The sequence below is a fragment of the Mycetomoellerius zeteki genome, unplaced genomic scaffold, assembly GCF_001594055.1.
Source record: "Mycetomoellerius zeteki isolate Tzet28-1 unplaced genomic scaffold, Tzet1.0 scaffold20, whole genome shotgun sequence".
Lineage (NCBI taxonomy): Eukaryota > Metazoa > Arthropoda > Insecta > Hymenoptera > Formicidae > Mycetomoellerius > Mycetomoellerius zeteki.
The window spans coordinates 2871050-2882484 of NW_017256957.1; the positions used below are offsets into that span (position 1 = coordinate 2871050).

An 11435-nucleotide genomic window follows, 5' to 3' on the forward strand; every position below is an offset into this window, starting at 1 on the left:
GCGTCGTGTCGGCGAACGCCTGTTCCTCGAGGGCGCGGGTACATCGCTCCACCAGAATCGGCGCCGCACGGCTGGTGGTGTCGAATTGCGAGCACAGCGCGAGGCCGAACACTGCAAAATGCGACAAACATTCGTGGCGATTCCGTGAATTCTTTGCACGCGTCCGGCACGACTACGGCGGAGAGAATTTTGAAACGCGAGACGTACCTTAGGCATGCTGCGCTGCGCCTGAGGTACGTCTCGCGTTTCAAAATTCTCCGCTGTGCCTTGCCTGAGGTATACTCGCCTCTTTTCAAACGAGAATTTATAAAAGCTAAAACCTTCGTCTCTCTAACGCAACATTGTGACTAATTACGACTAAACAAACATTCCTTCGTATAATCGTACTTCATTTATTCTTCATATCTCTCTCTCTCTCTCTCTCTCTCTCTCTCGTTTTAGAGTCGAGGCACGTCGTGCGATCGATCGCTGGATGAAGCAAGTGCAGCGCTTCTCTTTATCCATGAGGCCGCGAAATTCAGCGAGGACAAAGCGACGAAATTGCGTAACGCCAGCGATCGAGGAATACTTGGAGCAGAAGAATTCCTGACGGTTCCCCGCAGATTTTCGCGCTCAAGCGGACAAGCCGCTCCTCGTTGTTTTATCGCCTACGGCCGCCCGCGCCTCCTTTCTTCAATCGTCCCGTCTCTCTCCGCTTCTTCCTCTCTCCTCTTTTTTTCCCCTCTTCGTTTTATTACGGCTGACGAACCTTTGACTTTATTTTCGCGCGAGGATATACGGCACGATCATATTTTCAGACACGATCCCGTTTTCTCTCTCGCTTTCTCTGTCTCCCGCGAATACTCGCGCGTACACACGCCACTTGTACAATCAAAGACGCGTGCATTATGACGAGAAAGAGAGAGAGAGAGAGAGAGAGAGAGAGAACGAACGGAGAGAACATTGTGTAGGAGGGGCAAGAGGAAGAGGACAAGGAGGAGGAGGAGGAGGAAAGAAATTTATTTTTACGACCGCGACGGCGACGTCTTGTTTCTTCATGACCGTATCTTCTTCTTGTTCTCTTGGAGGACAAGTGACCGAGAAGAAGAGAGAGAAGGGAGGAGGGAGGACAAAAAGTCAGAATTAAAACACGATCTATACGAGAACGTAGGCACGCACGTGAATTTTATGCGCGGATGTAAGGCGGAGGCCATAGCCGAGCTATTCGATATTCGTCACGAATTCCGAATGTTGCTCGTCGATGCGCGTGTAACAACGAGAAATCTCACTGAATCGTGCCGTTGTACTCCGATAAATCAACGGCACGAGTAAATACGTGAGATACGCGAAGCTCTCGGATTTTGGACGCGATTTGCAGCTTCCGAGACTCGGCTTTAACCCTTCGTTGCTTGCATGGAGTGTTCAGGATAGTCTTATATAAATTCGCTAAATGTATAAATGCTATTTATACACGATATTACTCTTTAAAGTTTTTGGAGTGAAATCTGCTTTTATAGAGTGAAAATTAAGCCAGTCTTGAAAGAGTGGCTCAATTTTCAATCTTTAAGAATGAGATTTTATTCTTCGGAATGATAATTCAGTCTAAAAATTTTAAAGTATATTCGTGCAAATTGTTTCACAAAAATTAAAAAAGATTTATATTATATTTATTTTTATCTAAAGAATGTATAAAATATTATCAATCTTTATTTTATTATGAATTGTCAAAGAAAATAATGAAAATTGAAATAACATTGAAATATCAGAAATATTCTATGCGAGTAATTAGTTATAAAAAACCATGCGAGGTTGACTTGTCGATTTTCGTGCTTAAATTTTGACGAGGTTTCAACAATTTCAGATTTTGACAAATTGACGAATCAGGAAAACCCAGAAGTTTATAAAAATTACGTGTTATGATTTCTCTGCAGTGTGCAGTTAATGCAAGAAGTAAGTACGTAACCAGAAATGCATTACAAAAATAGCAGAAGCACTGAGAAAAAAGTTTTTAGTACTTGTGACTACTAGTATATTAACTGCATAGTAAAATAATAATTATTAACAGCTTCATTTTTATAGTTATTGCTCTCTAATGTTAGCATAATAATATAATTATATATATAGTTTTATGTATCAAACAGAATACATGGTCCTCGAAAACGACTATAATTTTATAGACAACCATATGTTCTTCTTTACATAGAATTACATAAATATGTATTACATAGTTCTATACAAGAACTACATATATAATTATTATTATTGACATTATAACAGTAATAACTATAAAAATAGAGCTCCTAATCGTAATATTTTACAGTCACAAATACAGTCAAAAATATTTCTCTCATCGAGCGATATATCGAGCGAATGCAATTAGAGACTCAAGCCGATCGCCGCGTCATTTTCAATCAACTTTCCAGACGCGGAGGCAGGTGCAATTTGTGCGGGATCGTCAATGTCGAAGTCGCAACCGCGAGTGCGCGCGGCCTCCGCACGTGACTCGAATTTTTATTCGGCAGAGAAGCGTAATTGTCCATCGTTGCACCTCCACGCGCGCGTCGCTCGACCGGGTCGTGCTGACGACTCGCCCGCGCGTGTATAAGCGATTAAACGCCACCAATTACTACAAATCAACCGGAGCCGACGCGACAATCGCGCGCGCGCGAAATAGGTGCGGCGCATCGCGAGTGGTTTTTTTCTTCAGCACGGGGGATTAGATTTCCCGCAATCCCTCAGGAGTAGAGTTACTCTTTTAAGAATACATATATGTTTAAGGTCGTAAAATCTTCTGGTCATTAATTAAAATTTTATATCTATATAAAATTATGTTAATAAGAATTGTCAATAAAAATTATGTTCTTCAAGTTTTATTTTATTAAATACCTACATTTAATGCACAAAAAATTATACCCCTTCTTTCTGCCTTTGGATCTTTTTTCAAAAAGTATATATTCTTTTCTGATTTAGATATGGAAACGAGAATTTATTAGATTCGATCTCCTCCCACAACAGATTTCCGGATGAAGTGGATAACGAAATCAAAGCGCAATTAACGTCCTGCATACTCGCGGAGCGCCCCCGAAACTCTCATTCTCTTTCCAATAGTTGTCCATTGTCGCGGAAATGCACCCAGTCCATTAATATCATCAAATTATATCAATTCTCTTATCGTTATTCGTCGCAGCCACGAATTGGCGTCGCGGACAAACGACGTTATCAGCGGGACGATAATTCCGAGCGATCGATGCACCGTCGCGCAGTGTGTACAAACGCAATTGGCGACGGGGGAACGGTTAGAATAAATGAATGAGGGATCGAGGGGGAGGGGGGAGGGGGACAGCGCGGGGTGACGGGGTGACATGGCCCTGAAGGCTGGCGCCGCACTCGCGGTTTTGCTATGCACAAATATTCGATTCCGTCATTCGCGCCGCGGCGTGTGCAGCGTTAATTAAATGCATCACTGGAGGCGCACGTTGACGGCACGAGCGTTGAGCCTTGCTTGCGTTGTCTTTGCTGATTATCGTCGTCTGGAAGTATTCGCGCCGTTTAACCATCTCGCCGTCAAAGGCACACATCGCACCTCCAACTGGCGACCGGCGTAACTTAAGAAAATTTCCGGTGTTCTAAGAGCTCGGTTTATCGGTACAAGAATGAAGAATAACTAATAATAATAGTTGGTAAAAAAACTACTCGGTAGATAAGACAAGGTGTCTTGACAACTATACTATAACTCATGAAACGTCATTCATAAATGTAAAATATTAAAAAAGATAAAATTCTTGATCTAAATTTCGAATTTTCCCTAGAAATATATTTTATACATATAAAATATACATAAATGTATATAAAATAATATATAATCGCAAATTTGATAAAAAAAAATAACACAACTCAAAAAGTAGCATTTTTGAGTTAGTGGACAAGAAATCAACACACTGTAAAGACATATTTTTTGTTAGAAAAACAATACATTTGTAATTTTCATCGTAATTTATCGCTAAAAAGCAAAAGTGTCCCCTATTTAAGCTCGTAATAATTGTTTATAAAAAAGAAATATTTTTTAAGTTTTTAGACACTGTAAAAAGGAATGTTATCGGCGCTAAAACAGTTATAGAAAAACGTCGCATTTAGAGTTAAGCCATTTTTTAAATGTTCGAATTCAGAACTTAAAAAATTTTTTCCTAAGAAAAATTACTAATTTCGAGATGTGTTATTTTTCTATCAAAAAAGCGATATAATATATAATATTTTATACTTTTTTTTAATAATATATATATATCACAAAGTATAAAATATTACAAAAGATAAAATCTCTTTTAACATCGATTCCCAGAAGACTGTTTCGTTACTTCTAAGAACGAATATACTTTAACATTTTGTATACGGAAACGCGAATGTTGACAGAGTTGCGGAAGTACAATCGCAAAGATCGAATCGGAATAAATTCAATCCGCTGAAATGCTGTAGACTACCGTATTCTTGCAACGTCACACCATGGATAGTTTTTACGACGTGTAGAACATTCCAAAGCGAAAACTGCAAAACCCATGTTGAAACTCGTATTCTCGGTTAAGGATCATTAAATGCCAGCAAGTGAGGTGACTCCTACGCGACCGCTACGCGGAGGGATTTCAATGGAAGAAAGCCGTCAGCCATGAGGTGCAAGCCTCCGTAAAATGATCCAGGTTATCATAACGAGGCGCGAGCGACCAGGCGCCAGGACGGGCGTCCTTGCCGTCAACTTCGTAACTCGAATACGATTGCCACGCAGCTGGTTACGATGCTAGCAATCGTGTTTCTGACGCAATGTCTCTCCCGCCTTTGAAGAGACAACTAAATTTTTCAGCGTCTTTCCGTGTTCTATACATTAGAGACACGATGAAGGATTAATGGGCGGTGCCACGTTATAAAATTTGCAACGGCGACTGCGGCAATCCGAGCGACGTGACTTACCTGAAGTAAACCTGCTGATACGATTGTCCGAGTCGACCGATATGCAATTGGAAGGTAAACCCGTCGCTGAACACGTCCTGTGAGAGACCAGCCCGCAATCTGCGCAACGTAGAAAATTCGCGAGATCAACAACGCGAAAAACGCACATTCCTTTTTTTTTTTTTCAGTTCACTTGTACTGGTTTCAGAATTTTATTCAGAGCGATTGTCATGCAAGAATAAACACGAATGTTACATATTTAACGATGATGGAATTTGACAACTCTCATATAAAAATTTTTACAGGTTGTGTAATTTTTGAAAGATACATTATATATAATGCTATAAATTCATTAAGAACGGTCATTAATCTAAAGAATTAATTAGAAATAGAGCAATATAATTTGAAATTCTTTCAAAAGCGCAAAGGAAGTCGGCGAATGCGAAGGAATTAAAATGCGCGAAGTGATTCAATCGAGCTCTTTCGCACGTCATCAGTAAAGTTCAATTTATTCAAAAAGATACCCAGCGGACTAGGATTTAACAAAGGTCGACGTCGATAAAGGACGGAAACGTACCTTGACAGAGGAAGCCCTGGTGTAAGAGGCCCCTGAGGTATTTATGGCATTTGCCGCACTTCTCCAACACGCTGAAGCTGTGCGGCACGAGGTTGTGCGCGTTATTGGCCAGGTTGTTGCCCGGGTAGTTGACTCCGAGGGAACAGGCCGATTCGACGGCGACGCCGGGTGTCGGTGTCGTCGTGTTGAGCGTCGAACCCATCGTCTCCATCGCCGGAGGCGGTGGTAACGTTTTGCAGAGTTCCTCGATGCACACCAAAATGTTCTTCTGATGAAATTCATCTTTTATACCCATATTCTGCAACAAGAAATCATACGACGATGTCTCGCATGCGCTCGAATGGAGAAAGACACACCGATCCGGTTCTTTTAAGACATGTTACGGTTTGAATTTAATCTTCTCGCGACGACGACGGAACTCCAAATAGATAAAAAAAACGTTGCAAGGAGAAATGAAATGCTAATCTAATGAAACAACGATATTCTGATTCATATATTTAAATGTTTAATTTAAATTACTTGCATGGCTCGAATAAATAAATATATTATCATAAATGATAATTTAAAATATTAAAATATGTTTAATGATTTTATGATATCAATGTTTTCCACGTAAATTTTTGATAAATCATTATAACTCATCATGGTGACTCTCCATAATAAAGGCGCTAATTTTATATCAAGAAACTATCAAGAAATGTTTTAAACACGTCCAAGGATAAAGTGTATGTGAGCTGTGTGTAAGATTAGTTTAGAAATAAAACTATTCCAAAATATGTTCTATAGAAAAAAAAAGAATTCCTCACTTCATTGAATATTATTAAAAATACTCAAAAAAAGTAAAATTAAAACATGAGAATAACGTTTGCAAAATTTGAATTCCAATAAATTTAAATAACTGTATTTTCAAGATCGATTCAATTAATTTAGAAATATCATTATACTTGTAGTATTATATTGAAACATAATGTATGTAATATATTGCATACAATAAATATTCTATTAAGATTCTATAATATAAAAGCTGTAAAATGATCATTTTTCGACTTGGAACACTTGAAGACATAACTTCAGACATGTAACTTTTCATCGATTTAATGTCGTTGGCGCCACAGAAAATGGCGGGGTCCTTCGGGACCAATTCTACAGAATCACGGACCGAAAGAGACTCTTTCGCCATGCTGACGGTGAAAACGTGCGCATATGACAGTTGTAAATCTGCTAGAATGTAGCGCAAGTTAAGATCGCAACGGCGCGACTATAAAGAGCGAGTATATAATGCGTGACAAAGTCAAGCGTGGAGACAGTTACACAGTGACTAATGAGGGAAAATAATATTCTTGTCATAAATAACCCAAGCGCTAACAAGAGTTCAACGTTTCGGAGATAGCGGACCGATTAAGATCCACTGGCCCACTTTTTCGCCGACGGAAATCATCGTCTGGTCATTCACAAACAGAATAATTTTGCCAGTTGTTTGTCAAAATGCTTCGCCTATGATATCGCGATATTACCACAAAACTCTACAAAAAATTAAATTAGTCGTGATTTTTCGATGTGATCGTTTAAGGATATCTGTGAAAGCATTACCAAAAATATAAAATATTTCATAGATTATTCTATTATTAAGTCTGAGTATCTATGCAAAAATTTGAGCTCAATCTTCTTATTGATTTAAAAGTTAATTAATTATTTTGTTTGTCTTGATTTTTTTTTGTAAAGTCACGTTTTATAGTATTTAATTGCAAATCTGACAGTCATAGCATACGTATTAAATCAAATTTTTTATATATACTAATAAAACTTTAATTATAAATATTCGTACAAAAGTTTGTTTGGATTTACTTATTCATTTAAAAGTTATTTGCCTGAAACTGCAGCAAAATATAGTCATTTTGTTGCATAAAGCTATTATAAATCAAATTATTTATTCTGTTTTTTGCAGTTATCTCAAAGCGTATTTATGACAAGACAAAGATTTTTTTGGCTAATATTTTAGATATTATACAACCACAAAATATTTTTAAAATTCCGCTTTAATCAATTTTTTAACTTTTTTTTAAATGAATATAATTTAATAGTAACAGGCGGCTTCGGATTTTCGATTGAGAGAGTTTCAATTTTCTTAATTCTTAAGGAAGTGTTCTTTCATCGTTGTTTATAAAAAAATCAATCGGTACCGCACACCACAGAATACATTTTGCATTTTATTCCGTAATTATATTATTATATACGCCTTTTTATGTGTTTTTAAGTTAGTATCCAGTATTAGTACATGACCTGTTCAACAAATTTACTGCAAGTTTCAGACTTTCTGAGTCCAGCCCCATGGAGATCGTTCGCGATCGTTCGCATTATAAATTACAGCGTGCCGCCTTTTCGCGAACGAAGCCGCGGAAAATACTTTCTAAGAATGGCGATAACGCAAAAAGAGCGAAAAGGAGAGAGATAATTCGCGGGTACCGCAGCGGTAAATCAGTCAAGGGGGACGTTGAGGAGTCGGGAGCACCGCGCTCGTAAAAGGGGTGAACACACGCCGAACGGGCGATCGTAATTTATACGCGTCGTTACGACCCTCTCACTCGCTCTCTTTCTCTGCGTTCTCTCTCCCAGCAGGCATCTCATTTTCCCTAGAGCACGGCCAAGGCAACAGGTGTCGGGTGTGCACCGTTGCACAATACCTGCACCGGCGCTCGCGAAGAGGTATAATGCACCCCGCGGTTCGCAAATTTGCGATGCGAGTCGCATTCGCGTAATGGAGACCTTCGAGAACCCGAAAGGCTTTTGTCATCCGTTACAGTCACTTCAATTGCGAATCCGTATCTCTGTTGCGGAGAATACGTCATACCGCATGTTAATAGCTTGGATCGGTGTCTTTGATTGTTCAGGAATATTGTGGAATGTCGACAGTAGCTGCTCGACGTGTCGTTTCGCATATTTTAAATAATAAAGAAAGAAGAGAGAAAAAAATAAAGAGTATTACGGGATCGAAATATTTTCGCTGGAGGAAAATTAAATATCTAAAATGTCGAAAAATATCGGCATAGACAGGATAGCGTGAATTTAAAATAATTTTCCTTTAAAAAACAATAAAAAATACATATACATATGCTCTATATAATTATGTGTATCATTAAATATTTTTTGAGAGAACCTCGACCTCAAAACGGCTAATTCAAAAAACAGCTAAAATTATAGCTGAAGCAAATATAATAATTATATAGAATAGCTTATACAAACTATGAATATAATCACAACTAAAACATAACTCTCATTCGTTCGTACGAAGTAAAATGATGAAAATTCCATATTTCTACGTTTCTTAGCGTCCACCTCTCATGCAAATGTGTTAAGAACTCGTCAAATGTGCTAACAAGCCGCTCGCGATTATAGAGACGAGAGTTAAAAATGTTCGCAACCTTCGTGCGATGTAGAATGATATACGTCAGTGAATTGCATATTTGCTGCTAGGCGCGCTTGATGAGATAATCGTCGAGCGATTAATCGCGCGTTAATCACGTTATCTTAATCGATCTATGTCGACCGATTCAATATCGATGCGATCGTGAATAGTACCAGCAAGTCGTCTGTTAATATTGCCTTAGCTTTCTTTCCATGTTCACGTCGTAATTTGAATTCCCCGCATTGTGCTACAAAATTCACGTTACGAGCGTGGAGCGAGCAGATTTGATCAGAGCATTGTTTTAACACATCGTCGACGCATCTGATCGAGAAAATTGCGTTTTCCGTCTCCTATAACACTAGTTTACAAATTTTGGTTAATTTTTAATATAAGAAAAGAGAAACCATCTTTTTAACGTATTTTTGGGCGCTAAATTTGAACCTGCCACCAAAAAAATTTTATCAGATCAAAGTTTTAGAAATATAGCATGTCAATTTTAAAATATAACATAACAATTTTTAAGATAGATACACCATTTCTTTTCGAATAATTTAGGTGTGAATAACAGAGTTTGGCCACGGCAAATTTTTGAATAGCCCATTATTTTTGTCAGCTTCAGTAATTTAGAATGATAGTATAAGTTAGAATAAGATATAAAATAGACAATACATATATATTCTTCTTTTTGGCAAAAATGCTCATGGCCAGACTTTGTTATAGGCTCTCTAGATGCGACAAGTGACAAGCAAGGTGAACATTTTCATCGGGATTAGATGATGATTGAGAAGCGTTATTACGGATATTAGGAACATGGCGACTACTGTTATAATACGTGAAATTGACTTAAAGTCATATAAAAAACAAAAATTAATCTCTCAGCACTTCTGATTTGTTGTTTTTTAAATTCAAATAAAACTCAACTACATATCGAGAAAATTTTTCTTACATCTCAAAAATCAGATCTGATAAAAATATTTTGGTGGCAGAGATTCGGGATCAGTATCGAAAATTATCCTAGAAATAGTCTTTATACGCTCTTGCACAAAACTTGTGAAGTAGTGTAATTTAACGATTTGGTCTTGGAGTTTATAGCGTCTGGTTTAAGGAACACAGAAAGAATTTTTCCTAAAATATCTAAAAATTTAGCTAGATACAGATCTGAAAATAATTTTGTTGAACTATCAAAATAATTACAAATTTCAAACATGATGAGTAATGCAGCAAAAAGATTTGACATTCTAGCAAATAGTTGAGCGTCTTACATAATTATTTTTATAGTCCAACAAAATTATTTTCAGATCTGTATCTAGCTAAATTTTTAAATACTTTAGCAAAATCATGTACTTTCCGTACAGATTAAAAAATATTGGAAAGTGAAAAGTAAGTACATATTCTTCAAATATAAAATCCTATAAAAACGAGAGAGACATTAACGTAAAATTGAAACGCCACCGTTACACTACGAATTCTCTGTATCCGTGCAATGTACATTTCAAACAGTCGAATCCTTTGATAAAAGACGCGGCTTCTGTCCAAAGAGAGAAGAGGAAGCTGTATAAAAGAGAGACTCGAAGAGAAAAGTTGAACGGAACGGAAAATAGAAGTGAACGTGATTTCATTTTACGTAAATTGTCTCTGTACCGCAAAAAAAAAAATAAATCCGGTTCTATACAGAAAGCACTTCCGGCAGCTGGTTTCTTTTTCAAATTATTTGGCTATGTGCGCGCGCGCACGCGCGCACGTTCTCGCGCGATGGCGCGCTATTTCGGCCGGCGCCACGTCGCGCAGTGGGCCAAACGCTATTATTAGCGGCGACAAGCCGGCAAAAGTAAAGTGATCGATATATTACGCGGCCGTGCGAGAACGCGGCGATAAAATTTGACGCGCTCGTTATTTTATTCCAAGTGCCAAGAAACGCTCGGGAAGAATTCATCGCTTTGCGACGGGGAGAGGAATTTGCCCGAAGTACTCGAGGATACGAGCGCACTTCGCACATCCCCCGTTTATTTCTCGCGCAAACAAAACGTCAAGAAGCACTATAAAAAGTAGATTTTATTTTAGAAAGGTCCGCCATAAGTCACTTCAATAAAATAATTCCTCGGTAACGGCTTTTTAACTGATGTGTCTGACGTGAAATAAATTCTTCATAAAACTATAAATTGAAAAGAATCCCTCAGGAAAGCAATGGTGAATGCCTGAGACGCCTCTAGAACCTCCGTGAAAAATATTAAGGGAGACATATTCTTTTATTGTCTCGCCACGTGTTCGCAGCGGGAAAATCTGCTTGAAGGACAAGTTGAGTGGGAGACTCAAACAATTTCTCGCACTAAAAGAACATTCAGTGTCGATTTACGAGTCAATTAGTATGATAATATGCGATTTACGCTCGGAGTAGCCTTGGCGAGACGCGCACTTTTGCCCTGCGAGGAACGCGTAGAGGCTAAGTTCATGAAGATCCCTATATGATGAAGATCGATAATCGGAAAACCTACAAGAGAAGGCTAAGAGAGATTTCTCAATTTATCTGACGTACTAATACCA

General features: G+C 38.2%; 1 protein-coding gene across 1 annotated transcript in view; it reads right to left on the reverse strand.

The window, feature by feature from the left end:
• The window catches only part of Pi3K21B (phosphatidylinositol 3-kinase regulatory subunit alpha), a 34206-nt gene that overhangs the window by 4989 nt on the left and 17782 nt on the right, over positions 1-11435 (reverse strand). The window contains exons 3-5 of the mRNA XM_018447307.1: positions 5492-5789; positions 4936-5034; positions 3-111 (exon numbers count right to left, since the gene is read on the reverse strand). Coding sequence (XP_018302809.1) covers positions 3-111; positions 4936-5034; positions 5492-5789 — 506 coding nt within the window. The remainder of the gene's footprint in view (positions 1-2; positions 112-4935; positions 5035-5491; positions 5790-11435) is intronic.